Source organism: Scatophagus argus, chromosome 5 (assembly GCF_020382885.2).
Source record: "Scatophagus argus isolate fScaArg1 chromosome 5, fScaArg1.pri, whole genome shotgun sequence".
Lineage (NCBI taxonomy): Eukaryota > Metazoa > Chordata > Actinopteri > Scatophagidae > Scatophagus > Scatophagus argus.
In genome coordinates this window covers 9,594,900-9,616,581 of record NC_058497.1, presented here as the reverse complement: position 1 = coordinate 9,616,581, position 21,682 = coordinate 9,594,900, and the positions used below count along the sequence as shown (strand labels likewise).

General features: G+C 40.6%; 1 protein-coding gene across 1 annotated transcript in view; it reads right to left on the bottom strand.

The window, feature by feature from the left end:
- The window catches only part of kcnab1a (potassium voltage-gated channel subfamily A regulatory beta subunit 1a), a 66,430-nt gene extending 45,986 nt beyond the window's left edge, over positions 1–20,444 (bottom strand). The window contains exon 1 of the mRNA XM_046388603.1: positions 20,123–20,444. Within this exon, the coding sequence (XP_046244559.1) occupies positions 20,123–20,331 (209 nt within the window). The 5' untranslated portion in view covers positions 20,332–20,444. The remainder of the gene's footprint in view (positions 1–20,122) is intronic.
- Positions 20,445–21,682: the final 1,238 nt, after the last annotated feature.

Sequence of the window (21,682 nt, the reverse complement as noted above, 5' to 3'; positions counted from 1 at the left end):
GCATTATAGTGGGTGAGTATGAGAATAATAGTGAGATATACAATCAACCACCTGACATTACCTCCCATTCATTAATGCAGCCTACAACAGGGAAACAATCTTGATCTGGTGTCTATGTGACAATGAGACCAAGCTTCTAATTAATTATTTAGACAGAAAAGCATTTCTTTCATCTACTGGGTCATGGTCACTGTATTATAGAAGCACGAAGATGAATAGATGGGAGAGTCCACTAGGATTGTCTTAATGCAGCACTGAGTCATTAACATTCAGTAAATGAAAAGATATCATTGAAGAGAGTCATGGTGCATCAAATTTAAATGAAAACTAATTAATGCGGGTGGTACTGTGTTACTTAAAGAATAAATTTACAAAACAATAGGTGGAGCAATGGTTGCAATATGAGCAAAAAAAATAAAAGTCTACAGTTTGTTTTTGTAAAGAAAACTTTACAAAAAGTTGAGTCAAGAGTCAAAAGTCTCGTCAGAGAATGGATATTATCACCATTATAATAAACTGAAATAGTCCCCAGAATCTCCTACAGGTACAAAGAAATAAAATACAGGAAACAATCTGGCTTGTGGGTGTATGACAAGCTACTTATGTACAGCTAAAGGCTAAAAATAAACTGAAGTGCTGTTATTGTTATGCTGCATTAGAACTAGTTTGTACGACATGCATCAGAAATCAAATACATTGAAAGTGTTGCACTAGATTGTTCACAAAAATGAACAACAAAAACAGCTGTGTAACAAATGAAAAGAGGTACAGTTAGAAGTTCACAACAAGGCTCCTTTCTCACCTCTGCACACCTGACCAGCCAAGCCATGAAGTGGAAGTGACTGTTTAGATTGTCAGTTTTCAGAACATTACTGTAATGGTTACATGTACTCCCTCAATCCAGTGTGTGAAAGGTGTTTGCAGTCCCCAGTGGACTTTGACCATTCGCCAAGACTTTCAGACAGAATATACAGTTCAGCTTAAAGGTCCGATCTATAGGATTTAGGGGCAGAAATGGAATATAATATTTGTAATGTTTCTAATAATACGTTTTTGCTACCTCAACATGAGCCTTTTATATCGAAAAAGGGAGCAGGTCCTCTTTTATGGAGTCTGCAATGTTTCTACAGAAGCACAGAGTGGACAAACCAATTGTGAGCTGTGACATATTGTTGGTAGATAAATACTATTAAATCCCACACAGTGGACCTTTCAGTCCAATAACTCGAGGCTACATATCCATTATCAAACAGACTTGAAATTTTGTTCAGTGTATTAGTCAAAGACAATCGAACTGTTCACTCAAAATGTCCTTGGGCCATCAGTGTATGAATGTGTGTCAGAAAGAGGGACTGTGGCAAGTGTTGTAAAGCTCTTTGAAGAGACAGACGCTTGAAAGGGGCTTTATAAACCCCATTTACCATTTTGTCAAAGAGACTTGCAGACCTAAGTGTTGATTCAATAAGTCCATTTTTACTACAATACAGGTTATTATAATGTTAGTGTCTGCAGTATTAAAGGCTGCAAACCAACTAATGAGTTCCTTTCTTTATGCCCGATAAAGTCTTCTGTCCTTAGAAGCAGCCAATTCGGGTGCACAGGTGCTGGAAGATACACAGAGACCCATTTTTCACCCAATACGTCTGAGCATGTTTAATAACAGTGTGTTTAGTCCATCTCAAAATGTTCTGCTGGCCATACAAGTCAACATCTATCTCCTACCTATACAAACACATGGTTATGAATAACGTGCCCATTAAAACATATGGGCATATTATTAACATGGACATGGACATGACCATATTACGTATCGTCATGTCTTGTTGTTGGTAAAATCATATTCTCACTCATTTGATAAACCAAAGCACAGCTGGTTGCATGCAAGAAGGCTGAGACTCACACTTTGAAGCAGCTGCAGTTTATCATGCGAATTTGTTGTTACTCTAACCTGCAAGAAACTAAAAGAGTAAAGAGTGATAATTCATCAAAACAGCTGTCTGATGTGAGTGTGCTCCTGTAGACACAAAAAAATATTTACTATTTGGAGGGCAACATAATTGTTGTATCCTGAGGTCAGTATGGATTACAGGTAATTAGATCTACATTTTCCTCAATACTTTCCCAGGAAAAATAATATATATAGTAATGTTTGCCTTTTTAAATAAATAATACCTAATTTAGGACTTCCCTCCTCCACAGACATACTGATACTGTTGCTGCTAAGGCTCTCACAAACACACACACACACACACACACACAAGCCGTTTACTTCAAGGTGTCATACTAATCATATTAAAGGGGAATATATTTAGTGTGATAGTCATATCGTTCAGGTGTTCATCATGTGTAAAGCTGCAACTAAACTTGAACAACATTTGATACACTGAAACCCATTCAAGCACATACACAAACCCACACGCAAACACAGACATATCATTTATATTTGAATGAAGATATGGAAACACAAACACAAGCATATACACTCACCTCCAACACAACATAGCACTGACACACCAAATCGCAGAGATTGAATTAAATTTATGTGGGAGGTGGAGAAACGTCGAAGCCAGCAGATTTCATGGTCGTCAGAGTGTATGCTGGGGAGCTGGAGTGTGTGTATGTGTGGGTCGCGATCAATAAATCTCACGTAACTGAAGATCAGAAACGCTCAGATGGATTTCACCAAATTACTGCTTTATAGACTTGACTGCACATGCACACATACATACACGCCACAAACATGGATACAGACACACACACAGACATACAGCACACATACATGCACACATGTTGTAACATACATGTACACACACACAGAGAGTTAAAATTAACAGCTTATTAAACAGGATAAAGCGGCCGTGGACTATAAAAAGTATAACGCAAGCACAGACACCTCCAGAGGAGAGAACAGGCCTGCTGAGTCTCCAGCATATCATTATTACTTGCTGCCATGTTATGGTTGTTATTATTGTATTGTTTCACAGTGTTAATAAATGCCAAAAAATAAAATTAACTACCTTTCTTATTTGGGATAGTTTTCCAATAATCATATAAAACTGGATGTTCTAAGGCTCTGTAAATCAGCACTGACTTCAGAGAGAGTTTGTGTTTTCATGAAGGAAAAAGCAGCTGCAGCCTTTCAAAGAGCACAAGGTGACAGAGTTCAGGCTCATGCAGTCTTTTGACACATAAAAGGACTTTTTTTTCCTCTGCTGAGACCCTGATATCATTTTTCTGACAACATGCATATTGAACACACAGTAAGAAGCACAATGATTTCTTTGTTTGTTTGCTTGTTGTGTTTATCTAATGGAAAACTTCAAAGAGCTCAAGCTCAAAGAACAGTCACAGGACAAGATTTGCCGTGTTTTGAATGGTTTATGCATGCTGGTATGTTCTGTTATTAATTCATAATACTGTATGTTACAATAGAACAAGGTGACTGTTTGACATTAGGACTGCAGCATGAATCAGAGCAGCTAAATCCAGCCCCGTGTCAACTAAACCCTTTAGGGATCAACAAATGTCTTCAGCTCTTTGATTCAATTGTAAGATAAATAAAGGTTAATGCAACAAAGCCAATCTTACAGTAAATGAATTATAACAAGATGACCTTTGATGAGCTAATTTGATTTAATTTGTATATTTAGCAATCTAAACAAAACACTCTCCAAACCCTACACTCCACTCCTACACCACTGGTTAATCTTACACAACAGTGCAGTGTCTACTTCTATAAGTGACATACAGCAGAAGAAAAAAAACATCACTTCTGTCACAGGTCCAGCATGTCAGCTGTGAATTAGTTCATGCACACTTTAACCACACTCATCAAACCCTGCATCCTGCATTATTCACAGCATCACTGCTCGCTTGGCCATGCACCACACCCTGCACAGGCCCTGACTCTCTGACCACCTTTATGGTATGTTCAGCTGTCACCTGAAAAGAAGCTCTCCCTCTCTGTGTGTAGGGATATTTTCCTGCTGCTACAGTCTGTGTAAAACCTCTGCTATTGCTAAAACTCTTCATCTTCTGAGTTATTGTATTGCCGATGCAATGCACCGTGTTTACTTTTCTCCAGTCGTGTTGGCACTTTAGTTTCCTGGCCTTGGCCACAGTGCTGACTGTCTTCCAAAAGCACACTTTATCATTTAGCTCGTTATTTTTATATTCTTTTTACAGATCAGTTTTATAAAATATGCAATTTTAATGTGCAATCTTAAAAGAATTTCAGCATCACACAAGTATTGAGCTTGTTAAGATGTGATTGTCCTCGATTTATTTCCATATTAGACTGCTGTCATCAATTCAACGGTCAACAAAATGAAGTAATATATTGCACATTATAACACTCGACTATCAAAATACATTATCTTTGTGTTTTTGACGAGTTCTTGAAGTGGATCTCTTTATGTTTTTGTTTTTTTATTGCTTGGTGTGTCACAATTTCTCACCAGGACACAACTGAAGTTTATTAGTTCAACTCTGTCATTGGTCCAGACTGCACCTGCTGCTTCCCAGAGGCAGTAAGGGTTAATTACAGGCAGGTAGTGACCATGGATCAGTCAGAAACATGGTGCAATAGTGTGTAAGGTTCATGTGGACATAAGTCTCTAGGTGTCTTAATGTTTGCCAGGTGTTCATGTAATATGTTTATTAGATCTCAGTGAGTGAACATGATAAATGAGGCTTTAGTTCAGAAGTGCTTGCTAAGTGATATAAACTAATTAATACTGTGCTGGCTGGCTATACACTAATGAACCTCAAATCCTTTTTTTTAACATGCAGTATCATTAAAAATGTAATCCCTCCTGGGTCTTTGTTAACCTCTTAGCTTCTTTCGCTCCATTTTCTGTCTCACCCACAAAAAAGTGAGCAATTTTACTGTAAATTACATTGCGGCTCTAACAACAGCACTACCACGGTGCACAAGGGTCATACACACACACCAACACACATCCCACCTTACAGCACACACTCACACATCAACCCATGCTGATAACAATGGAGGAAAAAACAGGGAATGGAAATGGAGATAATTACAGAAGAACTGTGGAAGCAGGTCAGAGGAACAGGTTCACCTGTTGAAGCTACAATTAGCACAGGCAGGACAATACCAATCAGTTCTATTCTATTTACAATGCACAGATTACAGTGGGATAAAATAAAAATGTTTGACATGATACACCGCTATAGGTAACAAAACACCACTTAGATCAATAAACAACAACAACACAACGACATAAAGGTATCGATAAAATATCTGTCTGTCCAAACGCATTCTCAAATACCACGGAAAACCTTCCTGATGCTCGAACTGATGAAGCTGCTTGGATTAGCAGTGAAATGTCTTCAAGTTAATCTTCACAAGTCCAGATGCCTTGCTTCAACCCTTTGAGTTTTCTGATGCTCCAACCCTGACTCCGAGAAAACAGGTTCACGTACTCATTTCTTTTCCCTCTTTATATTTTGTTGGAAAATGCATGTTTGTTTTTTACAAGTCTTTTTTGAATGATTTTATACTGTCTAACTGCTGCATATTATGTCTTTAAATGAGCACTGCATGTTCTCAACTCAACAGTTTTTCCAATATCACAAAAAGATAACTATCTTTTCTTTAGCCTAACCAAGTGCTGTGAGTGCTTAGACATAACCTTAACACATTTTTTATATTCTACTGTATTGCACTGCAGGAGCTAAATAAAACATGTTGTCAGAAATCATTTAGGAAATATGTTCAGTCTCAACATTCTGGATCACTACATTGCTCTCAAAACTAATTTACAAATTAGTGGTATATAAATGAGACAGAAGACAAGGTTGGCCAATTTTGTGCAAGTTATAGCTCATAAATCCTTATGCTGTGGGGTTAAGATTTTGCAAATGTAAGCTGAATCCAGTAGAATCAACATGCAGCCACGAAAGTGAAGCCAAGTGAAACATGAGCCTTATGCTTCTCACTCAGAGTTTATGGAGTTATAACATCCACCTTGTTAGTGTGCATATCAGTCATATATCTTTTCACATATGTATATCTTGCCAAGATTCAGTTTCCACATTAACATGGGTTAATACACTAATGACATATCTTCTGCATGAAAATCAATGAAAATGAGATGCACACTTTCCTTAGATTAAGAGATATAATGGACATTTGAAGTTACACCCACTACCTTTAATGGACCGGTACTAAGAAGCAACTTATAATGATGCTGGATGTGTTACAGCAGGTTTACTGTTACACCTTCTTCCTCAGCACTGCATGAGGATGAGTACAGTGAACATCAGAGGTCAAGGCTCTCCTCAAGAAGATTGTACTGGGGCAGCTTTGATGTTGTGACATAGATCAAACCCCAGATGTGAAAAAACAGAGGATAAAGAAGAAGAAGAACAAATCCATCTTAGTTGTTTTGAAGAATTAGCTGAGGGAGTATCTCACAGTGTGGGACTAAATATCCATCCACATATGTCTCTCCATTCTTCACCCACTTCATGTCACACTGTTTCACCATCACACCCTGTCTTTGTTTACTCATTGCCCCCCCAACACATACACACACACACACACATGCACACACACACACATAAAAGATTTGAGCTTTAAAGAGATCATTCACAAACTGATTCTCGCCAGCGCACAATCAGAACCTAATGGGTGTGTATCTTAAAATAGGGAATATACATACTGCAGTATTTTTAATACTGTATTGCAGAATCACACTTTTCTCAAAACACAACCAAAGAACACTTTTAAAAGGAGCCACAAAACCTCCAACAAGCAAACCTCACACACACACTAGACAAACCCACACGACTAAGCCTCACAATTGCAGCTTTTTCAGTCATTCACATCTCCATGGAGACAGAAGTCAATTATATGGTCTTCATATGGATTCAAATACACACGCAGACAGTCACACATGCACCCACAGCCGCTCTCACCCCACACCACCACTACACATGCACATATAACGGAGGGAAAACGCTATTGTTGCTCCATGTGGTTACTGTTCGTAACTTATCAGTACAAATACAGTGTTTGCTTTTCTTCATCTTAATCCAAATTAGTGTTGTTGCTTTCTAATGCACGGTGCAGATGTTGCTTATCCAACACAAATTGCAGGTTCAATTTCCCTCCCTCTCCTGGGTACAAAACCCAACCAACCAGGAGCTGTTAATGAAGTGACTTGTACAGGTTTACTTTATCAGCTTCCTCATTCACAAACACTGGCAACTGTGTTGACTGTCTTGCTGAACTGTAGCAGCTGCAGCTGGGAACTGGACCTCACATGTTTCAGTGCAACCTTTATGATGACTAAATACATGACTAAATTTATCAAAATCCGCACTCTGTTTTGTCCTTTTTGCACAATTTTGCTTATCTTCCTGTTGTTCCCATCATGAACCTCTGTTGTTATTTCCCATCTGTGACTTTGTAGTTGCCCTCAGTGTTTTCCCGTCATTCTCAGTCACCAGGTTTTCTCACACACCAGCACACCTGCTCACCATTTCCTCATGAGCACCCCTGTATAAATACCAGCCCTCTTTTGTCTAGACTACACAATATCAGCTCCTTAAAAGAATGACCCAAAAGACACAGGGTACTGGAAACAATAAACCACTTCAGGTACGACAACTGATTTTTAGGAACATCCAGACAGAAAAACTAACATGTCAGAATTATTTTGCTACAACAACTTCCATTATTCAGTGATGCTGACCAATAGGAGCACAAGGTGCATTTCCAAGCACAACTGTAAATGTGTCAAAGCAGGACTTATATCAACAATGATGTAAGGTGGAACTGTGAAATTTTCTTTCAAAGGTGAGTGTCATCTAACAGACAAAAATATTGTGTAGTCTAAACTAAGAGGCAAAAGTGGCAACCTCGGAGGCTGAAAATTGAAGCCAATGCAGAAGTGCCAAAAACTTCAGTTCCTTAAATGGCTATTTGTGGCTGGCTCCAAAAGTGAGTCAATCCCCATAGACAACTATAATAAGATGTCTAACTTTACAGCAGAAGTAAACACGTCTACAGCCTCACACAACAAACAGCTTTGGTCTCCATAGCTAAGTTCCCCATTCATGACAAGTATAGGGAAAAAAATGTATACAAGTGTATACAAAGGTGTGACCACTTTGAGTGACAGCCTGCCAAGACAGCAACAGCCAGAGCCACCATACTTCAAGGATTCAAGGATTCAAAGACTTAAGGAGCTTTATTGTCATTTCACACATGTAGAAACATGAGGAAACATTACTGTTCCATGGGTGGTTGTCAGGGAAGGGAGAGGGAGGGAGATGGGGTAGCAGCAGGGGCTACAGAGGTCCTCCAGAGTTCAACAGTCTCACAGCTTCTGGGAAGAAGCTGTTCCTCAGTCTGGTGGTCCTGCTCTTAATGCTCCGAAGCCTCCTGCCTGAGGGGAGAGGAGCAGTTTATGTGAGGGGTGGGCGGAGTCCTTCATGATGCAGGAGGCCCTTTTCCTACATCTGGAGGTGTAAATGTCCGTGGTTGTGGATAGGCTGCGTCCCACAGTCTTCTGTGCAGCTTTCACCACCCTCTGCAGAGCCTTCCTCTCTGCCGCAGAGCAGCTGCCATACCACACGGTGATGCAGGAGCACAGGACGCTCTCCACCACACATCTTTAGAATGACGTCAGGACTGAGCTCCCCAGTTCGGCACGCCTCAGCCTCCTAAGGAAGTAGAGGCGATGGTGTGCCTTCCTGATGAGGCAGGAAGTGTTGTTGCTCCAGGTGAGGTCGTCCTTTATGTGGACGCCCAGGACTCCTGAGAAACCTATGTTTGATGTCGGACTTTGTCCATGTTTTATACAGTCTATGGTCTGACCTGACATGATTTACTACCCAGCTTTAGTGTTCTAGTCTTGGTTCCTGTTTCTTGCCTGCAAGTCCTATCTACAGCCTTCTCCCAGTGCCTCATATCTCCCCCTTGCCTATTTTGTTTGCCTTTGTGTGAACTTCTTACAGAGTAAAAGATTGCTTTAAATTGCTCTGCCTTTGAGATTTTTGCTTGTAAAATTACTATGATGATGAGTCAATTACCAAATTGTTTACAATCAGTCCACTAAGTGAGCAGTTTTTTCAGTGAGATATCAGACAGACCGTATTCACATGTCACACTCAGGGTGGGAAGCTGAAATGACGGGATAAAGTCACATTGGGCCATATTTCTGCGAGAGTGTGGTCTATGACACTGTGTTTTAGGGTGTTCATATGCATTGTGTTTAAGTGCGCTGAATACAAAAGCTTACCTGCTCACTCAATTCATCAGCTGAATTTGAAACACGCAAATGACATGTGAAGGTGTTACCATGTCTTTAGTCCCTCTATAACCACCCCCCCCCCACACACACACACACACACACACTCCCCCCCCCCCTCCCCCCCCTCCCCCCTCACCCCACTCCCTGCTCTGTGTGTGTGTGTGTGTGTGTATAATATGGGTATGTAAAAATCAGCCCACCATGGCATCAGCTTCAGGGCACAGTTAGGTGATTTTGATTACAACGTGGATCAAAGGCACTAAGCTCAGCAGACACAGCACAGTAACATTCCTCACAGCGTTTAGTATGCCACTGCTGTCTGTGCAGAGAGCAAAGGGGGAGAAAAGGTAAGAGAAAGAGAGAGGGAGAAGAATTTAAAAAAAAGGAAAGAGCAAAAAGAGAGACTGAAGGAGTATTAACTGAGAGAGAGCGAGAAAGGTGAACTGAAAAAGAACATCCAAAGGGAAGGAAGTGTGTGAGTGTTGCCCCTGTTCATACAGACACTGAGGGATGAGCAGTTCAGACACATGCACACATTACATCCAGAGCTCACAAACTGATACATGCAGCTGTACAATCAACACATACATTCACAGGGAGACTTACACACAAATACTTACATCTACCAGACTGCTAAAGCTGAGCAGAGCCAGTAAAAAATGAACAGAAGCAATTAGTAATACTTCTGACAACTTCTCTGCATCCTCTTTTCTACCTCTCTCTCTAAATTGCTGTCTATACAACATTCTGACAGTAATTCAGTGTAATTCCACCTTCATCTCGTCAGCAAAAATGTCCACCCTGTTAAATAACGATGCGGAGGAGAGGGGGAGCACAGAAACAGATCAGCATTTGGCAGTAACATTGCCTTCATCGAGGTGAATGTGAATATTTTGGTTGCAATAGGGCAGCGATCAAAGCATTTTCATGTCGTGTTAAATTACAACCCTTTCAAGTCTTGCATGGAGGTTCTTCTTAGATTTCTCGCATCCTGCGCTATTTCAACAGGGAAATAAGTACAATGAGCTTGTACTGATTGAGAGACAGAGAGAGACAGAGGAGAGAGGAGGTTTTGAGGAGACAGAAGTCAGCTTCTTTTTGTTTGACAGAAAGTTGGATTTTTCTTTTTTTTTATTGCAAGCACTGTTGCATTTCCTCAGGACGTACTATGACACCATTGCATCTTGAGGTATAAGCTGCTATTATAAGGCAGACTGGGCCTAACTTGAGTAGATATTTCTGCAAGTTCAACCCTTCCATTCTGTACATGACTATGCCACAAAGCACTAACTTTTAAAAGTAAAAGATAATGAATAAAATAACTTCAAATATTCATACAATATTTCTTCTACGATAAGACAGGACCAAGATGACTGAAAGGATGCTGCTTTCCTGATGTTAGATAGTCTATTTGTGCTTCTTAGTAACAATAAACAGGTCTGATTCCTATGCAGGTAGAGTATCCATCATCCGATTCACCACTCCTCCAAACAGGAATTAAGCTAGGAATTTGGCAAGAGTGGCAGGTACCTCTGAGGTACAAACTGCTGCCTTCAGGTCAGCAGGAAGATTCACTGTCAATCTTTGTAAATCCGGTAAAAGAACTGTCAGGAGACCTTGCGTGAAAGAGACAGAGGCTCTGAGGATATATGTTGCTAGAGGCAGAGGCAGTCTGATTGGTCTGTTAGGATGTGGAGATTTTTTTTTGAAAATCAGGAGGGTGTTGCTCAGTGGTAGCTCTGCTTCTTGGACACAGATCTCAACTTGTGAAGTTTTCAACAAAAGAAGAGGAAGGAGGAAAAGTTTACTTTTTGCTGTAGATCCCACTGAAGGCATCAGTGGAGATACATCATGTAATGACACGCTTGGCTCTGAAGGGTCACGAAATTATCCGCTTCTTTGGAGCCAAAACAGGTATACTGCAGGACCATCATCTTCTACTGACATCTAGTGAAGAGCATGGCAGATCCAGCATGCAGATCGTGACAGATTACTGGCCTTTTGATTAACTATACATGTTAATTAAGAGGAAAACAGATTTCATACATTATAGTTGACCTTGATATTCGCGCTGAGCTCTTCCATTAAAATTCCACTGCAGCCCACAGCTGTGCTGCTGCTACACTCGCGGGAACATCCTGCTCCTGCCAAGCAACAAAACCACCTGCAAAATGTTATGTTGTACTTTAAAAACAAAAACAGTAGACACTCAAAATAGATTCTTTTAACAATGAATGTTTGTGCTAATTGCAGGGAAGCCTGTGTATTTACCCTGACACTGTTTCTGGCATGAAGGATTAATTACCAACTTAAGAAGGCTTTTGGGAGGAACTACTGTTCCTTAGGAGGACAGATTTTATTGAGAAGAAAGGAATGCATTTTCAATGGTGGTAAGCACCTAATAACACAGTTAGGTCGAGTAGAAAAAAGGGAAATCGCTGACTAAACTTCTAACTTCAGATGATCATTGTGTTTGTCTCTTCTATCCTGTTGGACAGCTAAAGAGGGAGACACTGGTGCTTGCTTTTTCAGTATTTGGCTCACAGCCTCATTTAAATCATTCTCCTGCCACACAATGGATCAAGCCTGACAAGCCATTCTGGCACTTCTTTTAATTAAAAAGCACAAGTGACACAAGGAAGACAGCACTTGAACGAGGATGACCCCGTTCTTTTTAACTCCAAAATGAGAGAAAGCTCTGCACTGCTATTGGGGTTATGGTTGGATATCTTCACAATACCAGTATCAGTACCAGTACCCTTAAAGTGATAATGATACCAACATAAGTACTTGATACCTTAGTCTCAAATTAAAAGGGGAAAATAATATGGTTGCTAACTCTGGCAACAGTCAAAGTTAACAGACGGTGAACCCTAGCCCACAAACCATCCTAATAGAGCCTGCACAAAACAATTTTCATTTCAGTAAGCTTTTTATAGTCAAAAAAGATACTCTCTTTGCAAACACAATGCTGAACCCTGAAGTTTTCCCCATGCTTGAAGAGGTGCTTTATCATGTTTCTTATATTCCCAGTTACCTGTCTTCCTATTTACAGGTATCGCTTACAGATATTCAGCCCTGATTGGGGTCAAAACAGAAGCACAGTAACAACAATAAAACAACAGACACTGACATTACCATTACTTTACATTACTTAGGCTTGCATCTTTGTCACTAAAGAACAAGCAGGCTATAAACGAGTGAAATACTTTATTCAGCTATGCGCATAAAAGGTATTAGTCTTATCATCTGCAGTCACACACCAGATAAAAGGTTTGAACTCAAAGCTAGTTCCAGCTGCAGACTTGCTACCAGAATTAATAATACTATCAGTGTCTTTCAGGACACCCAAGGGCATTGCAACAGTTCACAGTCAAACTAACACGCAACCAGTCACAATTATTGTTTATTATTCTGCCCACAGTTCAATTTAATAGGCCACTGTAGGGATTTAACAATGTAACGATTCACACATTTAACACTCTCCATTTCCTGTATTTCTCTGTCTCATTATTCCTCTTGTTCCTTTTATCATCCCCGCATCATTCTGGGTGAGCTAAACACCTGCTTGTATTTCTCAATGAGCAATAAACATACGTCAAACACATGGCAAATCTTCAAATTGCTGGATCGTGATTTTCATCACCAACTCGTATGAAATCCTACCAATGTAAACAATGCCTGTCTAATTTATGTTAAAAATTGAAGTCAAAATCAACTGTACGTGTATTCATGACATAGATAGCACTCACAGTTCAAATCAGTCTGTTTTCATCACATCACATCATATCACTGAGACTTTTTCTAATCCCATTATTCCCCTCACTCTTTAGTAGTTACCTTTTGATTTTAGCCTTGATGGCTTTAGGTCTTTCTTAAATTTGTTTGTTTTGTGTGTGTGATTTAAAGTGTTCCAAATTGAATGATGGCACTACAGAGCCAAGGACATGATTACCATAGCAACAAGCAGAGATAATGCGTTGGTTAGGGCCGTTGAGTATTTGTTGTGTGGTGGTTTGGAGCTCGACCAGCAGGCACAAAGAATTCCTTCCTTTATTTGTTATCATCTCATTTTATCCATTCTTTTCCTCATACATTTATTGTCATCTGCCGTCTTTCTACAACACACACACACACACACAGGTACTTTAAGTCAGCGTTTTCACGAATTATTATAAAATACATGATGAAATTATAACTAAAGATTCAGGTCTTTTACACACACAGCACTTCGTACCAGAACGGCACACCACAGAGTCGCTAGCCTGGCCTTTCACACCACTATGCTGTGCAAGCTCTCAGAGGGCTGCATACAGGAGCTGAGCTGACACCAACCCTCTGCTGCCAAATTAACAGTTTATGAGTTGGCTTGTGCAAAAGCATGTCCAGTACTCACAAAGTCTTCATGTTCAGGAAAGACAGTTTTTCTTCATGAGCTTTCACTCATGAGCACATCAGAAGTGACCAGTGACATTTTTTTATTGCAAGGCACTGTTTCTTATTTTTATCTATTTTTTACTAGTTTTTAATACAGATTTTTGTAAATAACAAAAAATAAGAAGCTCATTGTGAGTACGTTATATTATCTTGTAATGAATGTGGGTCACTGTATTTGGCTTTTTGCTGTATTTTCACTGGTTTGTGTCTGTGTCACCCATCTCCCACACCTGCTGTCTCCCTCTCTGTTCTCTCTCCACTAAAAAACTAAACCAAATAAGCTGGGTTAATTGTGATTAATTGAAGGATACAGTGTGTGAGATGAACAAACACATAACACACTGAACAAATCAAATGAAAATTGGTTCCATGGGCAACAGGATGCAACCTCAGACATTACCTGTAGCTTGTAAAAATGGCATTAGAGGAGAGTTTTGAATATGGATGAAACCAAGTTACAATGTTATAATTTTCTTGGGAGCAGCAGTTTTGATATGGTCCCAAATTTATTGTTCTTTAAAGGTAATCTGTGGAGCCTGTGAACTCTAGTATTACTATGGTGCAGATCATTTATGAGCGGATTCTTGTAAAACATTGCTGCTAATGCTCTGACAGTATTTTGCTGGCCTACAGGGGGCGCCACTCCCAGGGAAGACAGCAATGCACAGGGAAGATTCAGATGGCAAGCTGCTCACAGAAACAACGCATAATTGAAAAATGTTCAAAAAATAGGCTTTGTAAATGTTTTATGCGACAGAAAAATAGAATCAGCACGTTTGTTGGACCATTTGCTTTTTGGTGTGTAACAGTACAAGTAAATGTAACTTTTGTTCATTCACAACGAAACTCCACAGGGTATCTCCAATGCTGTTAAAACATTGTTTAAATTTATAAAACCAAGAGCTGCAGTGGATGCCAAACTGTTTGAGACAACATGATGCACCGCAGATAAAACTGCAGATTCACTGGTGTTTGAAGGAGCCTGCTACCACCTAACAGGACCTAATGTGCCTCAGAGGAAGAGGTCAGAGCCTCAGTAAGGTTAACTAGTGAAGCCTGTTAGAGAGCAGGGCACGTATATAACTAAATACTGCAGTTTAATGCTGTGCACATTTCTGTGGACGGTTGTACTTACACATACACACCACTGATTTATTAATAGACTTGATATTAAGTCAAGCACAGTCTCATGGCTCCTAATGCTTCTCTCTATCAATTATATCTACCTCCTGTTCCTTTTTCATCTGTACTCGTCTCTCTCTCACATACACTCTAGCCATCTGTCTCTCTCATTCTCTCTTTCTCTGTCTCCCTGTAAAGGAAACATGCATAGAAAAATCAATCCAACAAGGGGGCAACACACACACAAAAAAAAAACAAAACACTGCTGCTCTTGCTCATCTCAAATGCAAACAAGCTCGGGACTGATTCAGAGCTTGTTATTGCAACACATAGTGATGCAGGGACACAGAGAACAAGATGCACAGCAGTGGTTCAAGTGTATGTACACAAGTGGGATTTGGTTCCTTTCATTAGAGCCATCTAAAGCCTCCATCCTCTCTCCCTCTCCTGCCTCCTTTCACCTGTCTGACTGATTGACTGATGCAAATGCTGTTTATTGAGTCTGAAAGTAAAGGGAATCGTTACCAGTTGAATGAGATCTCACCACCAGTGCAGAGAGACAGCAGGAGACTTCTCTAACAGACTCCTCCTGACAAAAAGAGTCAGGAGATCCTTTATTTTTGCTGGTATGTCAGAATGCAACGCAAAGTGTGGGCACATAAATCCACCACAGTCCAGTGTCTAATCACTGATGCATCCACCACCCCCCCATCATGCACAAAGCAAGTCTGCTCCTACTCTACTGCTTTGCTGTGGTCCCAGCTTATTAAAATTTAAATGATTGCTACTCAGCCAAGCTAGCTACCAGGCACTGCAACAACCTCTGCCATCAGTTGATAAGTCAATAAGAAAAGTATTATGAATCTGTTGAGACATTTAAAAAACTTGCCTCAACAGAATGGCATGTCAGAAATAAAGAGCACCTAAAGACCATTATGACAGACTATGTGCCCAAAGGTTGTTCTTACTATTGCAGGCATAAACAAGCCACACGGTACCATTACAGAAGTGTGTCATATTGTTATTTCTTTCATTTTATCAATAGCAATCTTATCATTTGTGTCAGTCAGGTGAAAACTGACTCACCTATTCATATGAAAAACACATCTGTGTTCATGGGAATAAATAGTTAAACAGCCAGACCCTCAATGTGTCCCATTTGTGTGACCATAAACTGCTGTAAGAAGCACATGAAAATAAATGCACACACAGTTACACACATCCTCACTTGTCATGCTTTCACCTACAGCACAGTGCCAGAGCAGATGGTGTGTTCAACCCTGGGTTCACTTCCTGAAACAAAGTGAAAGACAGAGAAAGAGAGATGGAGAGATGGAGGGGGAGATGGAGAGAGAGAGAGAGAGAGAGAGAGAGAGAGAGAGAGAGATGGAGGAGGGGGTAGAGACTGTCGATCTTGTCCCATACTGTCCGTCCCAAAGCATTACTGTCAGCAGAAGACAATGCAGTACTGAATGATTAGCACGCACACATGTGCACGCTCACATACACACACACAGGTGCCGTCTCTCTCTCTCTCATCTCTTTCTCTGTCTCTTTTTGTTTCCATGTCCCTCTTGTCCACCTGTCCACATTTTCTCTCATTGTTACTATACAGATGTGTGCAGAAACTCTAGGCCATCCTCACTTGGCAGAAGTATTTTCACCATCGGCTGCCTATTGCACTTTTAATGACAATCTGACAGGAAATGGCATATGGTTTAGCATCCTAAGGAGGAAGCCTTGTATAGGTGGGCGTGCGCGAAATCGTGTGTGTTTATGTTTATGTGATGTTTATTTTAACAGCTGTAACACTGCTCCCACTCTTTGATGCATTTTTAAAGATTTCAATCAGTCAGTTACATTTACTTCTGGAGTCTATATAGCACGAAAACTACCATAATCAACAGTAGGTGACATACAATAAACAGAATCACTATCAATAACAAATTTTCAAAATAGAGCGTGCAGCTTAAGGTAGGATTACCTCATGCATTACATATACTGTCCCTTATGTTAGTCAGCTGGTACATATAGTGTATTTGCTGCAGATGTAACATCTAAACTGTACTGTAGCGAATGCATATTATAAATACTCCTTATCACTGCCTGACACATGGGTATGTTTGTGCTGATGCACCTATGATTAGCTCTATAATACACTATTGAATCATTGTATCACCTCTGTGCACCCTGCTCTGTTTATTCCCACATCATCAATGTGCAGTATACAGTTGCATTATACTACAGTAAACATTGAACAGTCAGACCTTCACATTTGTTAAACACACAAGACTAAAAAATATAACCATGGGATGAGCATATCCACTTCAGGAGAACTGAGAAAATTCTGTTGGTTTTATTTAACGGCATAAAACTGAAATGATGGCCTCTCTGAGGTTTACGAGTAGTAAAATTTAATATAACACAACACTCATGATTCCTTGCTGTGTAGCTGATGAGTCTTTGGTTTGACATAACTCAGAGCAATGAATATTCCTGTAGGCCAAAGTTCCCAAACATACATTTCAGCAACATCATTAGACTCAGCTGTGATATGACATGAGCCAAATCTTTCTCAGGCCTCTGGCATGTTACTTCTCCAACCAAGAGCTTCTCCAGATACAAACACAATATGTTGGCATCAAGATCAGAGGAAACCTTAGTGGCAAAAACACTCACAATCTTAGTCTTCCCTGCATGTAAATGGCTTATTTTTCCAGTTTATTCCTTATCTCCTTATCTATTACGTACAACAATACAGACATCAGTCTGTAGCCAAGATGTGTCTGAAGTGGCTGCCATCAGTGCCATCAATACACACAGACCAGTCAGTACACCCAACAACGAAATCCCCCTTTTTTGCATGCCTCTAACTCTACACAGCTGAATCCATCTGTTGCTAAAAGGACTATTTGCTTTCAACTCAATGTCACCTGCCCGGTGTAGCTGTGTAAATTTCACTTTTAGCCCATGCGTGTTTACTTGCCACCCTCTTCTCTTTTGGCAGTTGTTTCTAACACAGAGTGTTGTGGCGCCGAGCCAGGGCCTGCACGCTGCTCACCTGTCTGCCAGCTCTCATTACTGGTCAAGTTGCATCACAGCGCACTTACATTACATATTGTCTAGATGACTTCAGGGTCTGGACAGTGATCTCAAAGGTCTACTGTTTTCAGCCAGCCAGTGTATAATAATCCTTGTCAACGTGTTCAAGATAAAATTCATAACACATCACAGAATTAAAATGATGCCACATTCTTATGCCACTAAACCATTTTTTTGACTCTTGTAGAAGACATGTGAGTTGCTAAATTATTCTGATACTCTGTTCTTTTCACTGTGCAGCAGTACAATAAGCTCAGAATAAATACTTGATGAGAAGCCAATACTGCAAAAAAGACGAGTACAACAGAAGAAATCCATCAATAATACAAAATTATGCATCTGAGATCTTAACTGACATCTCTCATAGGGGTTGTTAATGCTAGTGTCAATCACAATAAGTATTATCTCAGCATTGCTTCAGGCATCAACCTTTTGTACAGGTTAAAAAAACAAAAGAAAACAGGAACAAATTAAATCTTGCAATTTTCACTGTTCACTGCTGATGAAAAATTAATTTTCCTGTAAGTCAGACAACTCAAATCTTGTGTCACTAACCTCTTTTGTCATATGCTCAGTACAACCAGCACAGTGCAGCAGAAATTTTGTTTAGCAACAACATCTAAAAGCTCTGAAATGACCCTGTAAATAAAAATTTACCACATGTGGTCAACATCTGATTGTGTCTGATGTGTCTAATTTCCCTGGTTGAGACTGATGACTTCTACAAAGTAACTTTGCTGAATAGCACTACCCTCAGCATGTATTGTGTCACTCTTCAGCACACATTAGCTGTGCCTTCACGCACACGCACACACACACACACACACACACACACACACACACACACACACACACAGCCCAGTCTGATTTCACAGTGATGTGCAGAACTTGGAAAGAAAGTAATGGCACCATATTTTACGTAAGATTCACAGCCTGAGGCTACGAGAGTCAAACACACAAGTCAGCTGAGCAGCAGCACTGCTGAGGTCAAATCCGACTCAGACACTCTGCCCACACTGCAGAGCTGTCTCACCAAACAACGGAGGGTGAGAGAGGGGGGAGAGAGAGAGAGAGAGAGAGAGAGAGAGTTAGAAAAGAGTGCTCAGGTGTGTGGGATAGAAGCAGAAGAAGAGCCCATATCCATTCATTTCATGTTCAAGCATGAAGATTAGAATATTTTAGGGTTTCTGAGGAGGACAGAAAACAAGGAAGATAGGTTTGGCATTTGTGAAAGACATCATTTGTGAGACAGTGTTAAGTGTAAATCAGCTGTGGGGGGGGGAGAGAGAAGGGGAGAGGAGACGTAATGATCGACAGACCAGACAAAGAACCTGCAGGAGCTGTCAGTAAACTCTCATCATGTAGCAAACAGCAAAACCACACAGCATTTGTGGTTTGCATCCAGTGTGAATGAGCAGCTTCTTTATGACTTACTGCTAAGTGTGGAGACTGAGGATCAAATCTTAAATCAGTATCACAAGCTCACTGAAAACACACTGCAGGCTTGGCAGAAGGCGCTTCAGATGGTGCTGGATTTATGAAATGCCACCACAATATGATGGCAACAACAAGCATACGAGAGGGGATTTTAAGCCAGGGAGGGGAAATGTTGGGGATTTCATAGAGGCAACAGGTTATCAACAAGATTTAATGCTATTTTTTTATTTACATAAAAGATTCTTTGAAGCACCTCATAACACATTCCACACATTCCAGTATGGTTGAAATCAGTGTTAAAATATCAAAATAAGATGTAAAATAATCAAAATAAATGTTTAAGTGAATTAACTTAAATTACGTCAGACAAAACTCTTCATGTGTGTAAAACAATTTTTCTCTTTTCTTATCAACAATAAAAGACTTTTGAAGTTACTAACAGTATTTGCATGGATGATGATTTTTATACCGTTTGTTCTTAGTATGTGTTAAATCTTTAATTCTGAAGTGTCCCAAAGTATCCCAAACACATGTACAACATAATTGAACAGCATAATAAAAGAAAAGAGTGACTGAGAAAAGGAATACATACATACACAGCAGCACATACAAACAGTTGGAGCGAAAAAAACAGAACTAAATAAAATGACTTTTTCAAGAAACATAACCTGCAGTCACTAAATCCAGCAAACCCTACACACAAACTCTATCTCTGACACACACACACACACACACACCTGTACTTCATGCCAGTGTGCTTCCCTGTTGACTCCTTTAGTGAAATGTGGCGTGGAGTGAAGGAGCCGAAGCTGCGAGCGATGATGGCCACAGTACGGAACTTGGCCCTGGCTTGGTTGACCACGTTGGGGCTGGTGGCGCTCTGCTTGCTGTGCTCGCCATTCCCCCTCTTCAGGTTGTGATCCGTGCAGGCGATGGACACCTGCATGGCTGCACTTCAGTCGAGGGTGCACAGCCCGAGATGAAGAGGAAAAAGTGCAGATGGGACAGAAGGAGAGGGAACAGAGACTGGCAGGGGCAGTGGAAGGTTTTTTTAAAATCTCTTGAAGTCTGTGTCCAGGTATTCCCCTTTGTAGTTGTTTTTCTTTTCCTTGGAAATTGATTAAATCTTCAGCCTCTGATTTGCAAAAAGTGTGTCTCCATTTGCATCACTTTGTTCTGTGAAGCAAAAATAAAGCTGAAAAAGGTTTTCCTCAGTTTTCTTTTATTTATTTTTTCTTTACTCTCACATCAAGTCTTCCATTTTATGTCTGTACTTGAAGAAGAGAGGTAGCGGAACAGGTCAATCATCAAAAAGCCTGAAAAGAACAAAAGACTCCTCAGTTCTCTGAGGGACCCCCACAGGTTATTCCCCGACCGGTTGTCCCTTCTCCCGTGTCCTGCCACTGATGCCGAGCTCCAGAAATGTCCTGATAGGGTTTCAATTGCAGAATGACAATCAAAAGAAGCTGCAGAGAATGCAGAGGGATGGCAGAGAAAGCAACAGAGAGACTGATACGAGACCCAGGCGCTCCGCTCTCCCTGGTCTGACTGGGAGGAGAGAGAGAGAGAGAGAGAGAGAGCAACGATGAGAGGGGGGTGGGGGTGGGATGGATGAAACAAGAAGGGGGGAGTCACTCTCAGGTCCTGGCAGGGTGCACCATCACACTTCTTCCTTCAGCACTTTTTCCCCGTCTTGTCACTTCTTCTCCTCCCTTCCTCCTTCTTCTTCAGCTGTTAATGTGTCTCACTAATTTGCTTGCGCCCCAGTTTCCCCTGTTTCTCTCCTCTCCGCCTTTTATGTCTCCCCGGCTCTCTGCTATTTGCTCTCAGTCCGATATTTAGATGCTCCACTGTTTTTCCAGTTATTTCTGTTTTTCTCAGCAGAGCAGCTATTTCACCGTCAGCGCACCTTCAGCGAACTGAGAGGCATGTGGTGCAACACACAGCTTTCTCTCTCTCTCTCTCTCTCTCACTCCCACTCTGTTTCTGTTTCAGTCTCTCTCTCACTCTCTCTCTCTCTCTCTCTCTCTCCCTCTGGTTTCCACTCTACCTGTTTCACTCAGCCTCTCGCTCTCATTTTCTCACCTGCCACCCATCTTTGAAGGTTCCTTCCTCTCTTTCTGCACATTAATTTCCATGCAGCAAGGCTATAGCCTTTTTATTCCATCTGCACTCTAAACATGATTCTCTCCATGATATTCCTTTTTCTCCTTCTTTTCCACTTTTTCTCTATTTTTGTTGACCAATATTTGATCCTCTACTCATGTAACAAATATCTGTTGGCTCTGTGTCCCTCA